This window comes from Balaenoptera musculus, chromosome 12, assembly GCF_009873245.2.
Source record: "Balaenoptera musculus isolate JJ_BM4_2016_0621 chromosome 12, mBalMus1.pri.v3, whole genome shotgun sequence".
Lineage (NCBI taxonomy): Eukaryota > Metazoa > Chordata > Mammalia > Artiodactyla > Balaenopteridae > Balaenoptera > Balaenoptera musculus.
In genome coordinates, this window is record NC_045796.1 from 43990292 (window position 1) to 44009289 (window position 18998).

At 36.8% G+C, this 18998-nt stretch overlaps 1 protein-coding gene across 1 annotated transcript; it reads right to left on the reverse strand.

Moving 5' to 3' along the window:
• Nucleotides 1-1452: 1452 nt before the first annotated feature.
• Nucleotides 1453-18481, reverse strand: LOC118904944 (nephrocan). Its single transcript, XM_036871118.1, has 3 exons — nt 18293-18481; nt 10376-11277; nt 1453-1900 (listed from the first exon to the last, which is right to left on the reverse strand). The coding sequence occupies exons 1-3, from the start codon at nt 18479-18481 to the stop codon at nt 1453-1455; spliced, it is 1539 nt and encodes a 512-aa protein (XP_036727013.1).
• Between the last annotated feature and the right edge of the window lie 517 nt (nt 18482-18998).

The window sequence follows — 18998 nt, forward strand, 5'->3', positions numbered from 1 at the left end:
ATGGGCATCTTTGCTCATCCACTCAAATCTCTACTGTTTCTTTCTCTGCCATTGGGGGTATTTTGATGAAAAGCCTTGTAAAATACTACAGCTGATAAATCTTAGTAATTAGAAGAGCAACTGATTTGGATGGGGTTTTAGATTTATTTGCAAGTAGATGATTTTCACAAGTAGATTGATAGAGAGGAAAAAAAAATTATTCTACAGTCACACCTCTATCCCCAATCAGGCAGCTCTCAAAAGCATGCAGTTAATCAAAAGAAAGGCACTGCAGGGATTGTGGTCCTCGGAGAAAACTGAATGTAACTAAAGCACAGCTCTTTTCAGGAAGGCTATTGTAGGGACATCTGTCGTAATTTCAGTGCCAGTTTACATTTCCCTTTCTGGTTTCCCTTTGGTCTTGGTGAGACTGTCAAAGAGTAGCCTTGGCTACTGTCCCTTAGCCAAAGGCAAACATGTGACTCAAGCTGGAACAATTAGTCTCTCCCTCTAGGGGTGTGACTCTTGAGAAGAGGGAAGCTAACACTGCTAATAGTGGGAACACTTCATTCTGCAGAGAGAACCCTAAAGAAGCTTAGAGACTCTTCATTACGTTCTTCCTGCCTGGGGCCCAGGAGCAGATCTGATCCCCGTCCTTTCCAGATTCTCCAGATTTTCCTTTGATTCTGTGAGCTATTCCCAACCTTTCCAATAAATTCTTTCTTGCTTAAGTTGGAGTCAGTTTTTATTACTTATAAACAAAAGCCTGTAGTGCAGGTCTATAGGTACCAGCTTCATACACAAAGTCATCACTTTTTATTTGATAAAATGAACTACTCTATTTGCAGGAAGTTAGTTAGAGATTTTATTGGGCATTACTATTTGTCTAGGTTTCAGTATAAAATACAAGCAAATTACTTTTAACATGGAAGGAATCTTACATCTTCTGATCATTCCTTTCTACTTCCCTCCCCCCCACCTCTACTTGTCTTAACCCTCACTTCATTCTTAAAAAGAAAGAGAAAAACTTATAAAAAGAATCTTGTATATCTAAATGTATTATATATTTCTACTTAAGATATTGAACATTAAAAAACCTTTTTTCTGGAGCACAGAGGATCTTTAGGGCAGTGAAACTACTCTGTGTGATATTATAGTGGTAAATACATGTCATCATATATTTGTCCAAACCCAGAGTATGTATAACACCAAGAGTGAACCCTAATGTAAACTATGGACTTTAGGTGATTATGACCTGTCAATAGAGATTCATCAACTGTAACAAATGTTCCATTCTGGTGGGACATGTTGTAATGGGGGAGGCTATGTTTGTGTAGGGGTAGGAGGTATATAGGAAACCTCTGTACCTTCCTCTCAATTCTGCTATGAACCTAAAACTGCTCTAAAGATGAAGTCTATTTTAAAAAAAGAAAGAAACAAAACCTTTTTCTAAACTGTAAACTAAGCTCATCCTTAATCTATCTCATAATCATAATAATCATCATCCACATTGATTCTGATGCTGGAGTGCTCTTCAGGCTTTGGTTTCTTTTTGGTCTCTTTGCTTTTCTCGGTCAGATGCAAGTGATGCTCACATTGCCTCATTATCTTCTTGGAAGACATCCAGCTCTCCCCTTGTCGTTCAGCTGGTGCTGCACATTGTCCTCCCCTCACATCTGTGCCCTTGGCCTTCAGGACCTCCCTGGCTCTCAGGAGACTGCAGGTGCAATTCCACGGATTTCCATCCAGATACAGGTGCCTGAGGCGAGGCAACACCTCCAAGGCTTTGAGGTCTAAGGCAGAGATCTTGTTGTTCCTGAGGTTTAGAACCTGAAGCTGCTTCAGATCCTTGAGCTCCCTCTCAGCAATATCCTGGATGGCGTTGCCTTTTAGGTCCAGCCTTGCTAAGGTTGCCGGGAGCCTGCAAAAGCATGGAAACAGGATGTGAGAGGAGGCTGTTACCATCATTCCATAACTGCCTAGGCAACTCAGATTGAGCAACACCCACCTTTTCTGTACCTTTCTGTTCCCTCTGAAGCTAGAAAACAAGCTTTATTTTGTAAAGTTAATTAAAAGCGCAAACCTCAGTCTTATCTATAGGTCTTTAACACTTTCTCATAGGTCTTATTTTCTAGCCCTCTGATTTTTCTGGTTCCTAGCCATAAAACTCTTTAATTTTTCGTTTCAAATTGGATCATGTAACAAATTGATAAGAAAAATAGTAAGTTTCCAACTTTTTAGTTGGCAGATGCCATGAATCAATAATTTATAGGAAAGGTAAAAATATTGAATAAAAATATGAAAAGGGTTGTTCTTCATGAATATAAAAGGTAATGAAAAATGATGCAATGTGAGAAATTAGAAATTAGAGCATCATTTTGAATTTAAATTTCAAAATTTATTTCTGATGAGGGTGTAGTGAGGTAAGAACTTAAACTCTGCTAGTGGGAGTATAAACTGGTACCATTTTGGAAACAATTTGGTAACATGTATCGAATTTAAATAACATCATGCCTTTCAGTGTAGGAGATAATAGGAGAAGTGAATAGAGATTTATTTAAAAATATGTTTGTCACATATTTGATCATATTTATAACAGCAAAAAAATGATAAAGGGCTAATGTCCACTAATATGGAAATTAAGAGATAATGGACTATTATGTGATCATAAAAATCATATTTTCAAATAATTTTTAAAATACCAGTTCTATAAAAAAGCTCTTCTGACTATGGCTTAAAAATCCAGAAACTATAAAAGATCACTAAATCAACTACATTAAAAATAATAGAAAAAGAAATTGTGTATGGCAAAAGATATATGCAAAGTCAAAAGACAAATGATAAACTGGGGGAAATATCTGCACTTTATATCCCAGACAATGAGCCAATCTCCCTAATATGTAAAGGACTCTTACAAGTTGAGAAGAAAAGGTTTTAAAATAAGTCTGAAAGTGGGCAAAAAGTATGAATGGAAATCCACATAAAAGCAAAGGCTTTAAGTCTTCAGCCATACTCAGAATAGAGAAATGAAGAATAAAACCACACAGAGATTCCATTTCTCACCTATCAGATTGGTAAAAAATCTTAATCCTTAGCAATACATTCTGTGGGCAAAGCCATGAAGAAGCAGACAATCTCATACATAGCTTGGTGGGAGCTGAAAATGGCACGGCTCCTGTGGAGAATTTAGCAAAGCCTAACAAAATAACATGTACATTTACCCTTCAACCCAGCAATTTCATTTCTAGGTAAAATCTCTGAAGGTGTGATATTTTATATCCACAAACATATCCGTATTTTATATCCACAAACATAAAACAGCACATGTGTATTTCTTATGGTATTATTTATAATAGCAAAAGACTGTAAACAACCCAGTACAACAGAAAAGAACTACTATGCAGCCTTGAAAAAGAAAGAGGCTGGTCTCTATGAATTACCCATAAAATGATTTCTAGAAAGTATTGTTAAAAGGAAAAAAAACAAGAAGTGGAATAGTGTATGTAGTATCTTAGTTTTTGTATAAGAGGGAAATAAGAATACATGTACACATTTTGCTTGTTTTTGAAAAAAAAAAAAAAAGATAAACCAGAAGTGAATTAAAATAGTTACTTATAGGGAGTGTTTGGTTCCATATGGTTTTAACTTTTGAATCATGTTAACGTTTTATGTAAAACAAATAAAAACAAAACCAAGCCCTAAAATTGAACACAAGCCAAAACAAACAAATCTAATTAACTAATCAAATGTTTATGTTGGTAATGTAACCATATAAAATAAAGAAAAAGTACCCTGAATAGCATTAGTAGAGATAGCTAAGCCTTAGACTCTAAAGACAAAAGGATCTGCAAAGAAATTTCTCACAGTATATTTATTGTTAATATTACTCTTAGTAATACACTTTTGAAACTTTTTAATGAATACTGTAAGATAAAGAAAATAAGTAAATATATTAATCTTATTAGGAACCAAGATTTTCACTGTAAGAGAAAAAGATACAAATATAAAATAAGAGAAGAAAAAACTCTCTCTAATGTTAATATGAATTGGAAATACCAATGTGAATTTATGATTTTAAAAAATATATATTTTCTACCTCTGTATACTGAAAGGACCTAAAAGCAATATTACACACTAGTAGCAATGTGATCCCAATAGCATAAGCTCACTGAACACACAGATCTTAGTTTCAGAATTCCAGTCTCTACTTAAAAGAAGCAAGGCTTCAATAAACAACAAGGTCCTACTGTTTAGCATAGGGAACTATAATCAATATCCTGTAATAAACTATAATGGAAAAAATATGGAAAGGCATATATATATGTATAACTGAATCACTTTGCAGGACAGCAGAAATTAACACAACATTGTAAATCAACTATACTTTGATAAAATTTAAAAAAAAAAAAAGAAGCAAGACTTCTTGGAAAAATGGCTAATTCCATGTCTGGGCAAGGTAAGCTGGAATGTCTGAATTGGAATGCAATGAAGTGTTCAAAGATTAGTGGAACACCTATCATGTTGGTTGCTATCAAAAATCCAGAAAATAACAAGTGTTAACAAGAATGTGGAGAAATTGGAAACTTTGTGCCCTGTTGATAGGAGTGTAAAATGGTACAGTCAATATGGAACACAGTATGGGTGGTTCCCCCCAAAATTAAGACTATACTTGCATATGATCCAGCAATTGCACTTCTGCGTATATACTCAAAAGAATTGAAAGCAAGGTCTCAAAGAGATATTTATACACCCATGTTATACTCCCATATTGAATTCACAGTAGTTAAAATGTGGAAGCAATCCAAGTGTCCACTGATGGATGAATGAATAAGCAAAATACAAAATACAAGTACATACAATGGAATATTATTCAGCCTTGAAAGGAAGGAAATTCTGACCATGCTACAACATGAATAAGGATATTATGCTAAGTGGAAAAAGCCTGTCACAAAAAGATAACTACTGTATGATTCCACTTACATAAGATATCTAGAGTAGTCAGATTCATAGAAACAGGAAGTAGAATGGTGGTTGTCAGGGAGTGAGGGAAGGAGGGAAATGAGGAGTTGTTTAATGGGTGCAGAGTTTCAGTTTTGCAAGATGAAAAAAGATGTTCTGGAGACTGGTTGCACAACAATGTGAAGATACTTAACAATATTGAATTGTACATGTAAAAATTATTAATTGTAACATAAATTTTATGTTATGTGTATTTTACCACAATTTTTTAAAAAGAGAGGTAATGGAATCATGTCTCATGAACATAGGAACCAGCTTGGAGGGGCTCCCACTAGCCAAATTTGGGGAAATTTGAGCACCAAAAGAGACTAGCAACTATAAATGATCATAACACACTGAATGAGTTAAGATCCCTGGGTCCGTAGTGATACTTGGAAAAAATAGAAAAGGGGAAATGGAAAGAAAAACCACACTATAATGTTAAATGGAAAAAATAGAAAACAAAATTGACTGATCTCAAATACATAAAAACAAATTATCTCTAGGCATAGGTTCTGGTTGAACAGTTATGGGTGACTTTTTTATTTTTCAGCACACTAAGTTTTCAACTTGTACAGGTATTTCTTTATAATCAGGAAAAAAAAATTTTAACGGTGGATACCCATTTGAAAAGTGTCATGCTAACGCCTGTTGATAAAAAATAAATAATAATCACAATTGTGAACTGAAAATCTTTCTGCTAGTCAACAACTTTATATTAAGTGCTATTCTCTTTGTGAAGTACAAGAAGTGAGAAAGCTTTATAGGAAAAAAAGTCCCTTGAAATACCATCTGCATGCTATCTTCATACAGTGTGAACATATTAGATGTACATTTCATTCTTTTTAGTATTTAGTGAATTTTTTTGTGGTGGTCCCCGTCATATGATTGCTATGTCAAAGAGAAAAAAACAAATGAATTTAACCATATTTTATGACAATATTACCTTTTGTTTGTTATAGTATTATTCTTATATGAATTTCATTCTGAAACATTAATCTTTTAGGTTATTGGCACTTAACATAAATTTTGCCCTTGTTTTTTTCTTTGACACTTACATTTTATATTTATATATATTTATGTTCATGTATTTTATATCTGTTTTCCTCTCCTAAACCATATAATACATATACATACATAAGTACTTGTGCTTTTGAGTATTTTAAAGTCTTATTTGTTTAAAGTGCTTTCTTTTTGTTGGAATTAAATTTACCTAACAAAGCAGATTAATTTACCAGGGAAAATCACTTCACACATTTTAACAGTTTGGTAAAAGCTTGTGCAAAGACATTTCTCTCAGTCGGTTTACTGTGAATACCACTAACAATTTTCAAACTGGTATCCACAGTTTAAATTGAATTTGAAGTTAATCCCTAAGACAATGTAATTTTGTGTACACACCAGCTTATACAAGGTACATCTCTAAAAGTTATACAGAAAATCTCTTGTGCATAGCTTTCTTCTTTTTCAAGGAAAAATGGCCTGTTAATAGGTGGTGAGGCAGTAAGCGAGACTCTGTAACTATTGAGAGTACAGGGAACACTGCTGAGGAAAGATACGGCAGAGTAAACCAAAGAGTCAAGTCTACTTATTAAGACTCGAGTTCTAACTTTGGCTATTCTATTCACCAGCATGTGACTTTAGGTAAGTTATTTAGCTCTTTAAAGCTTCTGATTTTCCGCTATATAGATGAACGTGCTCAGTACACAGAAGTTACATAAAAATGTTAGTAACGAAAATGAGCAAGCCAAGCTTTCTTTTAAACAAATACAGTTATTCAGTTCTGGGCTGGGCAGCCAAAATCTGTACCTTGTCTTAGGAGTACCTTTTTTTGTTCTTTCATGTTTCTGTGGATAACCAAAATGGCACTGTAAGAGAGATCACTAATTTCCTCCTTCTGTGACCTTTGGGTAGTCATTTATTGCTTTGATATAATTTATCTTTGTAAGTCTGATTTATACAAAAAGGTAGCCCTGATTTTAAGACAAACATATGTCTAGAAATGCGATTTGTTCTTTCAGCAGTGTCGCTTTTTAGAGTAAAAAAGGGGCACACCCCCATTTTGTCTGCAGATGGCACTTGAGTAAGAGAAAATGCTGACTGTCTTCATCAGATCGTAGAAAGCGATTCTGGATTTGAATTATCCAAATTGTGAACAAAGAAGGGGTGATGTAACTTATATTTGTTCCCCGAGCTGCAGCTTGGTGAAAAGAGAAGCAGCAAGAAGCAAGACCCAGGTCTTGGGTAGACTAAATTCTAAGTAGTGGAGTGTATTGTTGATAGCAGAGTAAACCTCAGAGGCTGGTGAGGGTGCAGTGCCTAAAATTCCCAGGCCCTGGGGTTAGACTGTGTTTAACCCTGACTCCAAAATTTATTGACCATATGACTTCCAGCAAGTTTCTTGATACCTCTTAACCTTAATTTCTAATCTGTAAAATAATAGGTAAAACAATGTACCTACCTTCACAGGATTGTTGTAAGGAGTAACAGGGAATAACATGTATATTCATTCACTGCTGAGCTTAGTAAGCACTTAATAAATGTTAGGTATTGTTTCTGTCTCAGTTAGCATATTTAGGCAAATGGGGTAGATATTTTAATTCATGTGTACCTAAAACCATATACCATTATTTTCCTGATGAAATGTAGATTGCAGGATGGTAGACAGAGGAAGGGACTTGTGGAAACAGTTTGTGATAGGATACACAACGAGCGACTAACAGGTTAGGTTAGGTTTGGTTAGCAGCTAACACAGATAGGTTGCCTGTGTTTACAGTTTATTTATAGAACACTGAATTTTAAAGTGTAGTTTTGTGTATGAATAAGAAGCATTCAAATAAAAAGAAAGAGTGTAATGTTTAAAGCTCATAAATAAAAGTCTCAAAATTCAAATATAGGGAATAGATAGTGTTGTGTTTTAATTCTTTATGGGAGGAAAACCACTGGAAAAATTTTTTGGGTCTTTCCCACTTTCCAATTTAAAGAGAAGTTGGGGAATGGGGGTTTTGGAAGCGGTGGTCGTGATGGGGAATTTAAAAATCACTCTCTACAGGAACATTGCTCTCATAACACGCCAGGTTCTTTGACAAAGCAGACAGTTGTGTTGTTTCATTTAAGCCTCATAGGAAAAGACCCCTGGTATCTTGTTTCTTGCCCCATTGTCCTTTCCCAGTAGTTCTCAAACCTGGCTACACATTAAATTCATCTGGGGAGCTTTTAAAAAATACCGATGCCTGGGCCACAACCCTAGGGTGTCTGATTTAATTGGTTTGAAATGAGGTCTAGGCATGAGGAGGCTTTTTAAAAGTTCTCCAGATAATTCCATCGTAAAGTCAGACTTGAAAATTAGGGTTAGCTCAGGCTTGCAATTCCATTATACACTCTGTTGGGTAAAAACTGTGCTTTCTGTAGTCACTTATTAAAACACAAATACCCTGGCAGGAGTAAATAATTAAGCTATTTTTCACTCATTAAACTTAGCAGGATTACTTCACCAAATGCTTTCTAAAGGTCACCCAAATAGAAAAGCCCACCGAGTTCACAGTTTTGCCCATGGCTGTCATAGCCTGCTGAGAATCCTTATGTGATACAGTCACTCCCTAACCTGTTTGATGAGTTTTTATTTTATACACGATTTTTTGTTTGGAGGAGGAGCATGCAGTAATAGAAAATAAGGCTTGAACATAGTAGAGAAGTTATTTAAATAACAACAAGAATTAGAGTCCTGAAATACTGCCCGCATGTTCTTGCCTTCAGGGCTGTTCTGTCTAGAACACTTTTTCCCCCAGACAGCTTCACAACTACATCCCTCACCTCCTTCCAGTCTTTGCTCAGAGCTTACCTTTTCAGGAGGGTTACCATGCTTACCTTATTGAAAATTGCAACCAGCCACCCTCATTCACTGTAGTCCTGCCCCTTTTTGTTGTTAATTATAACACCTAACACTATCTAAATATTATATACTTTACTTACATATTATGTTGTCACTCTTTCCCTGCTAGAATTTAAGCTGTACAGAACAAGAAGTTTTATCTCTTTTATTACACTGATGTATCCCAAGTGCCTGGTAAAGTACCTGGCACGTGGTGAATGCTCAAAACATACTTGTTGAATTAAATTAATTGTATGCACATGCTTAGGCATTAAGAGAAATTGATTACTTTCAAATCATCCTCAATATATAATTTAAAATACTGATTTCAGTTCGAAAAATCACCTTTCGATGTTTTGCATTGGGTACAGTGCAAAAAAAATGAACATCTGTCCATATCAGATAATTTTTTCCTTTCTCATTGATAAGAAAAATTATCATAATGAACGCTGATAATAAGTAAATCAAGCGCCACAGGATTCTACAGAAGCCAGAAGCTGGTACATTAATTATGAGAAGTTTGATAATAATAATAGGGCAGGAAGCCTCTTTTTCTATAAAGTGCTGAAAGGAAAAAGAATCCACTGATAGACACATTTAATAAACAACATAATATCTTTTTTAGGAGAATAATAGTACTTATTCTACTGTTTTTTAATTCTACTTTAAAATGTGGAACATGTGATAAAGTTTAAATAAATAGGATCAATTAATGTAAGCATGTACATTAGTTATAGATTATGACTGGTTAGGGGGAACAGGTACAGTGGGTTGGGTATAGAAAGAGGGATATTTGGAAGAGAAATTGTCAGAGTATGAGGGTGTGTGTGTTTGTGTGAGAGAGAAAGAGAACAGAAGAAACAACCAAAAACAGAAAGTAAGACGGACACAAATTGTCTCACACACTCACAGACAGACACCCAGAGAAATAAGCAGCATCCCTTAAGCCCTTTAAAAATCACAGCACTGAGAAGAACATGAGGCTCCCAATACATAATTCAAAATAAAAACAATGTTAGATTACCGAGTTTTGATTTTTTTCCCATAAATACTACTTCAATGCTTTTTAAAAATATAAATGTCTTACTACATTACCCCCCCCTCCCCACCCCACCTCATTTTTTCCTGGTGTCCTTGCTTTGCTAGTGGTTAAGCACATGCCTAGTCGGCCTGTTGCTAGATCCAGGCCATATACTTAGAAACCAGAACACAGTTTTACAAGTAACATCCCCCTATGATGTTTGTTACCATACGTCCCCAAAGTGGCATTGCATATTTTCAAATACAGATGTCCCCTGTTGGTGTCTTGTCCTACAGGCAAGATAAGTTAAGTTAGTGCAGGGGTCAGCTTGAGGGCTGGAGATTCCAAACCCCTGTTTAAATCTTCCACCCCTGAACCCTTGGATAGCCTTGATCAGATACTTTATGTTTGCTTGGATGACTTTTCTTGCTTGTATAATGTACTTAGTTGTCCCAGTTTTTGGAAAACTTTTTTAGTAGTTACTGTAAATGATAACGTTCACTTACCGTAGAGGTATAGACAAGAGAAGGTTCTGCTCCAGGGCCAGGTTGGAGAGCTGGGAACACCTCTGCAGGGCTCCAGCTTCAAACAAGCTGACAATGTTATTGTCCAGAAACAAATGTTTCAAATCTCGGAGGTCCTGGAAGTCTTGTGCTGTAACTTTCTGAATCAGATTGTTGCTGATATCAAGCTTTTGTAGCCTTGCTGGTAGTCTGAGGGGCAACGTTTGAAGCTGGTTTTGGGACAGCTCAAGGGTAGTTAAATTGGCAAGGAGCTGTGCCCCATCGATGGAAGAGAGTGAGTTTTCTGACAGGTAAAGATGGGAAAGATTCTCCAAATGTTTCATATCTCGAAACCTTACCACTTTGAGCCGGTTTCTCTCCATTTTTAATGAGAGCAAGGATTTGGGCAGGTTAATAGGAATTTTAGTCAGAAAGTTACTACTGAAACTGAGAAACTGCAAAGACTGAAGAGAAGTGAAGAAGCTAGCTGGTATGAGATGTAGCTTATTATTCTCCATGCTCAGATGTTTCAGATGGGGAAGTGCCAGTGGTCCATTCACAGACTCGATATTGTTGCTGTCCAACACCAAGCTTTGCAAACTGACAAGAGAGGAAAGCATGCTGGGAGAGAGAGAAGAGATCAGATTGTTTTTCAGTTCAAGGATTTTTAATTTCTTCAGTCCTTCAAAATCAGATCCGTGAAGGACATATATTGAATTATCATTTAGTTTTAACACTTCAAGACTGGCTGGGAGAGCACTGGGGACCCGTCTTAACTTATTTTTCCAGAGTTCCAAGGTCTTCAAAGTACTCAGAGTCTTGAAAGTGTCATTTTCTACTGACTCTGTTCCACTGGCCAGCAGAATAAAATCTTCTAGAGCTGACATTTGGGTGAAGTTAGACAGCTACAAAAAAAGCAGGGATGGGGAATGGGGAAGAAAAGCAGTAAATTAGGATTATTTTAAGAAAAAAAAAGCCATATACATTATCATGCAATACTAATGATACTTCAGATTTCCCTTCAGGATCTATTTAAACATCTCTTGGAAAAGGATAGAAACTCAGGTCCTGACCATTTTTATTCACTTGCTAACAGTATAAGATGTCTAAAATATTTTAAGCACTTTCACACACTATTGGTAGACATAAAGTTGGCCAACTTTTGCTGCGTATTCTTTGACCCAGCAAGTTTACTTCTAGGTAGAAGTACTTACAAATTGCACAATGATTTATGCAATAGGATGTTCTTGGTTGCATCATCTTGTAATAGCCAAAAAAGAAACAATCTGGAAATCTTTCACCAAACTATTAACTAGAGTTTCTAACTCTAGGGGATAAAACTATAAGGAATTTTCATTATCTATCTACATTTTGCAATGTTTAGATTTTTTAAAATTATAAATTACCTTTTTAACAATTTAAGCATTAAAAGTAAAAAAAATTTAATGTCCTAGATACTGCTATCAGTAGAATGGGCCTATCAGAAAAACATTTTCAACTGTATAATAGTTGGGAAAACTAACCTCGTTGTTCCTACCGGCCAGTTTACGCTTCACTGATGAAAAAGGTTCATGAAGAAACAAACAGGATACATGTGTCTCCATCTCTGTAGAGCAAGGAGTCCATTCATGCATATATCCCAGACCTAATGCTATTCCTCTCCTAGATTTTAGAAATGACCAAATCTGCTGTACTTTCTCCATGGTTTGCAAGTTCAAGCACCCCTATCTCTCCACATATCCTCCAAACTCCTCCTAGGTGGACATCCACCTCTTTTCTAGGATGATGTAATTTGGTATTTGGTTCTCAGAGTAAAATCATGTTTAGGCAAAAAGAGGAATTGTTCCAGATTTTCCTGAGCTTGATAAATCTTCACAAAACTTTCAACCTGCTTTAGAATTCAATTAAGCTGGAATTTTCAGTGCACACTTTTATGTCTTACTATCTACAGTTTCTAAATGTTTGATTTAATTGTGAAGTTGAGCTCTTTTGTAACATCAATACATGATTAATACCTTAAAAGTGGGTTAATTTTGCATCACATATTTGTTACAGGTATTTATATTATGGGAAGACATGTGATGTGAATTATGGTATATTTTAAAGTATCTCCTAATATGATACTCTAGTAGAAGAATCTCATGTTAAAAACTGCATAAACAGATGTTTTTAATCATAATAGTTTTGATAGCTGCCTTGGCTTATATATTGCTACTAACATTTGATATTTTCTTAATGATTAATCAGCTTTATTAATTAGTCTTTTTTTTTTTTTTTTTTTTTTTTTTTTTTTTTTATTCACACACACACACACTGTATTTTATTTTTACAAGACATAAATAGACTGACACCAAGCATTGTACATGGATGACCACAACAAAAGCAACAATGATTGCAATTACCAAACATGAAACACACTCATACTATGTCATAATATTAATTAGTCTTAAACCCAAGATCAATAGCTTTTTTTTTTTTTGCATTTGTTGAGCATCTACAAGTTCCAAGTACTTTTTTATGTGTTATCATTAATTCTCCTAATAACCCTGAAAGTTTGGTGTCGTCAAACTTGAAAGAGTTGAGAATTTCAACAAAGTCCATTGGACTCCAAAGCCCTTTCTTCCTCAACTCATCATTTTCTAATACATTTTCCATTGCCTGTGGTCTATAATTAATGTTTTTCAAAAAAGACTCAAGATCTGGACACAGATCATAGAGTTTTAGAAAAGCAGAAATTTTAGAGATTATCTAGTCCAAATCTTCCATACAAGGGATGAGGCCAAAAAAAAAATTAAATGACCTGTCCAAGATTCAGTGTTGTTTAATCTATTCTTCATTCTGAAGTACCTTTTTCTAGGCTTTCTTTCATGTAAAGTCATAATTGACCCTACACATAGCTTTTCACCTTTGGGACTGTTGATCTCCCCCCAAAAAGACCTTGGTGTTGCAAATGCTTCTACTTCTATCTGAGTGACCACAGACACTAAAAGATTGCTGACTATGTAGCAAGTCTCGGAGATGACATGGATCTGAATGGGCAATTTCTATGGGGACTAGACAAAGAGTGGTGTCAGAGCTTCAATTTGTCTTCATTTCTATTTGTAAAGTATATAGACTAGCTAAATAGTAAATATAGGTCATTTTCTTAACTGAATCCAGTGAATAGTTGTTTCCTATTATTAAACATAGAGAATCTTTGCTCTTTATCAGGTCAATGCAGATTACTTTTGATTATTATTAGTTAAAATGGCCACCATTTTCTAAGTATTTACTATGCTTATCTTTACAAAGATCTATGTGTAAGCATGATTATTCCCTTTTCAATGAGGTAAACTCAAGAAGGCAAAACAAAATGTCCAAGTATGTCTTGCTAGTAAGTGGAAAAGTTGGGCTTCCAACCCAGGTTTACCTTACCCCAACACACACACACATATATATATATATATATATATATATATATATATATTTTTTTTTTTATGGCTGTGTTGGGTCTTCGTTTCTGTGTGAGGGCCTTCTCTAGTTGTGGCAAGCGGGGGCCACTCTTCATCGCGGTGCGCGGGCCTCTCACTATCGCGACCTCTTTCGTTGCGGAGCACAAGCTCCAGACGCACAGGCTCAGCAATTGTGGCTCACGGGCCCAGTTGCTCCGCGGCATGTGGGATCTTCCCAGACCAGCGCTCGAACCCGTGTCCCCTAGATTGGCAGGCAGACTCTCAACCACTGCGCCACCAGGGAAGCCTCCATATATTTTTAACCTTAGTGTTTATAACATGCATTTAGCTGAAGAGTATAGAGTTCTGGTGCCACAAACAGTGAGGAAGACACCCAATGATTTTCAACTTATCAGTTGAGTTTGCAGAGCTGACAAAGGGAAAAAAATTCTGCCAGACCTGTTTTTCCATTTCCATGGCCTAAGCAGGGTTGTGCTCAAGAGATGTGGAAAGAGATGCTTTTGCCCTGCAGCTAAACTTGGGGCTGCTGGCAGTTTTTCAACATTGCTTAAAAAGCAAGGCAAGTATGGCTTGGTGTTAACAATTAGGCTTAGGAAGCTTAGCTAAGTAAAATTCCTGCCATCAGAGTTGTACAGTTTAGTGAGCCTAATATTTATGTAGATAAAAGTTACTATATAAAAAGAAAAGTTAAAAAAGAAAAAAAAAAAAAGCAAACCAAGTAAAATGAAATAGAGGGGCAACTTCTGCTGGTTTCCTCATGAAAAGGCTTTGTTTCAGGGTTTTTTGTTTTTTTTTTTTTAATTAATTAATTTATTTATTTATTTTTGGCTGTGTTGGGTCTTCGTTTCTATGCAAGGGCTTTCTCTAGTTGCGGCAAGCGGGGGCCACTCTTCATCGCGATGCACGGGCCTCTCACTATTGCGGCCTCTCTTGTTGTGGAGCACAGGCTCCAGATGCGCAGGCTCAGTAGTTGTGGCTCACGGGCCTAGTTGCTCCACGGCATGTGGGATCTTCCCAGACCAGGGCTCGAACCTGTGTCCTCTGCAGCGGCAGGCAGATTCTCAACCGCTGCGCCACCAGGGAAGCCCTTGTTTCAGGTTTTAATGCTGGGCAGGCCCTACTTCAAGCATTAGGAGGTTACCTGCCTTTCTTAGTCACCTTATAGGTCCAATGCACACAGGAAACTCACACACCCTCAAAGTGACTGCCTCAGACATGTGTGAACCAAGCCAGCAAGGAGTTTGTAAACTATGTTGGAATTTTTTTTCTGATGATCAAAGCAACACTTGTTCTCTGTAAACAATTTAAAGATTCTGGAAAGTATGGAGAGAATATAAAAAGAATCTATAATCCCCCCCCACTTGTTGATAAACTATATATTTCTTACCCAAGAGGAATTTGAAGTAGCTTCTTCTCTCCACAAAAGATGTAAAGTGCAATTATTTTAATTGACTGCCACCATAAAGACATTTCTATTTGTCCTCTAAACGTTAGAGCTAAAACTATAAAACTCTTAGAAGAAAATATAGGCATACATTTTCATGACCTCGGGTTTGGTAAAAGCTATCTTGGATATGACACCAGGTGTAATCCTCTCCAACAGCACCCAGCTGTCCAGATATAGGAGAAACAAAGAAAAATGATCACCCTAACGTAAGACTGAGGCTTTGCTGAATAGGTGTTGAGATAATTAATTGTAGGATGCAAAGAGGGAAGGGGTAGGGAAATAAGATAGATAAGAAATGAACTGATTATCTGAGAGAAAGTGGGTAGATCTAGGATTAGAAGTCTCCATGAAGTGGAAACATAAGTGTAGAGTATGGCAGCTGAAGGGAAAGGACATGATGACCAGAGAGTGGGTATGGGAATTCAAGATTTTTGAGTGCAGAAGTTTCAGATATAACGTGGATTATGATATAAGCAAGAGAGTAGACGGCTGTGGTGAAGTGGAAATGTAGCTAGATACTTTTTTATGAGTTCAAGGAATGGGACTAGGATATTGGACACTGAAGGCACACCAAAAGATGCAGGACTTAGGATGGAGAGGAAGAGTAGGAGCCAGGATGGAAGGGACCAGGGTCACAGTATAAGATACACAGAGGAACAGAGTGTTACAGTCTGATGGCATGCACCTCAAAGAAGTAGGGCTTTTTACAGATAAATGGATAAATAAAGTCCCTCTTGAGGGCAGGAACGGTGAATTTTTACTTTTTTTTCCAGCTGTGCTGCATGGCTTGCAGGATCTTAATTCCCTGACCAGGGATTGAACCTGGGCCATGGCAGTGAAAGCCCAGAATCCTAACCACTAGGCCACCAGGGAACTCCTAGAACTGAATTTTTCATCTTTTATCCCCAGTCTCAAACACAGCATTCACAGACCCAAAGACAGTTGAATTATATGAACAAGTAACTGAAACATTTAAAATTGTGGTGTGTATACACATATATGTGATATGTATGTGTATATATATGCACATATATGTGTGTGTATATATATATAATTTCTATTGCTATTAATCTGAAGATCCATTTTAAGACTTTTTACTTTAAATATAGGCACCCAATTCTGTAGTTCAAAGCAAATAAACAGAATATACATTGCATTCACCAAATGCAAGTAAACTATGGTCATTTAAAGCCTAAGGATTTTTAAAAGAGAAGAGAGAAGGATTATTGCTCAGAGCTTTCTACTTCCTTCACAAAACAATCCTCTCTTTCATCAACCTTTCTGCTGGGAACTGTGCTTCCTAGAGATAATTAACTGGGTTAAAGTCAGGGAAGTGGCAGTATTGCTGTTCAGTGAACTTAAACCAATGACAAATGAACTCATCCAATAAGTGAATTTGATGACAGGCATAATTTCATCTTATTGGCTGCAAAGCAGCAGTGTGGGATCATTACCAGGCTTAGTTGACACTCCAGCTCTCGGTATCTCAAGTCCTCAGGACAAATATTTAAGCATCTTGCCCTTTAACCAGGTGTCTTGCTTGAATGCTGAGACCTGACAGGGTCAGACCTGCTCTCTGGCATTAGGCACTACTGGATTAGAAGAGGAAAGTAAACAGACGATGACCAGGCAATTGTGCTTATTGAGCCTCGAAATAAATACCGTGCCACATATTTTAAACTCCCTGTGTTTATGTGCACCTACATTAACATTTCTTAACCAAATAAAAAGGGAGGGGGGAGTGTCTCTGTTTGAAGGAAAAGTACATTCACCTGCTGACTCTCTGCACCTGGATCACAGACAGGCATTTCCTTATCTTAAGATTTGGGTCAATGAGGAAGAAGCAGTGACCAGTAAAGGCAAACTCAGAGTCATAGAATTTTCCATCTAGAAAGTTCCTGGGATCCCCAATCTAATCCAGCCTTCTCACGTCATAAAGGTAACAAATGAGGTCTGCAGATTTTTTTAACTGCTTGTCTAAGGTAGTTCTTCTATCTCTAGTTAGTGAGAAAACTAGAATGAGAACTCTAGTCTCTTGATGCCTTTCAAAATACCAAAGGTCAAAAACAAAAGTTTCAGCCTTCCCTGGTGGCGCAGTGGTTAAGAATCCGCCTGCCAATGCAGGGGATACGGGTTTGAACCCTGGTCCTGGAGGATCCCACATGCCATGGAGCAACTAAGCCCATGCGCCACAACTACTGAATCCCGCGTGCCTAGAGCCTGTGCTCCGCAACAAAAGAAGCCACCGCAATGAGAAGCCCACGCACCGCAACAAAGAGCGACCCCCGCTCGCTGCAACTACAGAAAGCCTGCGCGCAGCAACGAAGACCCAACGCAGCCAAAAATAAATAAGTAAAAATTTTTTAAAAGTTTCTTTGTGTTATACAAGTCAGACAAATCTATAGCACTCTTTTCAGTGCCCTCTGAATAGGTAAGCATGAAAATAGACATCATAATTAAAAGCACGTAGAATGAGAATTGCAGTAATGTGGCAAAACAAAAACACGTATTTCTTCTGTATAGGTTTCCACAAAGACACTGATGCCTGGCTAGTTTGTAGGATTTGTATGAATAATTCTCATATGCTGCATTCACCTTGATAGTCTTATAATGTTCTAAGTATCATCTGCCTTCTATGGCACATACAAAACTACTTTTCCCCTAAAAGGACTTCTTTATAATATGGGGAGACAAAGGGGCCATATGATCTCAAACTCTTTTTGTTAAGAAAGAGTAATTTCTTTACTTTTACTCTGCAACAGCATAATTAGAATGTTCAAAAATAAAAAATTAATTATAGACTCTGATTTTTGGGGGGGCTACTTTCCTAAAAAGAAATATCCAGAGGCATATACCCATCTCAGTATACAGAGCAAACAGGTAGCTAGTGCAACTACCCGACTTCATAACCATCACTTTACGTTTTGATTATTTAAATCAAGTTTAACAAGCCCACACTTGCCCCTCACCCTATCTCACAAAATAAAATTGCAGTAACTTGAGTGTAGAATGAGTAATTACCTGAAGGTGCTGAATTTTGCTATGACTGACGTAGAGCTTCTTGGTGGTGGAAGGAATACCTGACGGCACCTCCGTTAGCCTGTAGCATTGCACCGACTGCTCTGAATCACAGCTGCATCTTCCAGGACAGTTAGGATCGAAACCATAGCTAAGAGAGAGCAAAACAAAGAAAGCATAAAGCAGACACATCTTCCAAAACAGGGCCTTTCAGGTCGCAGGCGAGTGTTTAGGTGATGTCTCACTCTTTATACCGAGAAATCTGATTATAGAATCTTATGAATGTGTACTCTGTCAATGTAAGAAGACAGGAAAGAAAAAATTCTCAATTTGCCTGGGTTAAAATGTTAGCAACCATTACAAAGAGGAAGGCGCTTAAACATTGATAAGCTGCCTTAATATTTGTAGGTGAGCAAAACCCTATGTTATTTATGGCTTGGAAGGCTAATCTGCAAACACCTCTATTATCTGTAGTTTCCTTGTTTTGTTAAATGTGACACTAGGGAATTAGTGGGAAAAGACAAAGGGCTGTTTTATAGTGGGCTATAAAACCTTTGAATTTTCTGTGACCCTATATTAAAACCATTTTTGTGGAACTGCAACGGGCAGGTGTTTTCTTCTCACATTAACTAGTATGGGAAAATAGGCAGGTTTTCTATTTATTATTGTTGTTTCAGTAACATTTTATTGCTAGTGAAACAATGGGGGT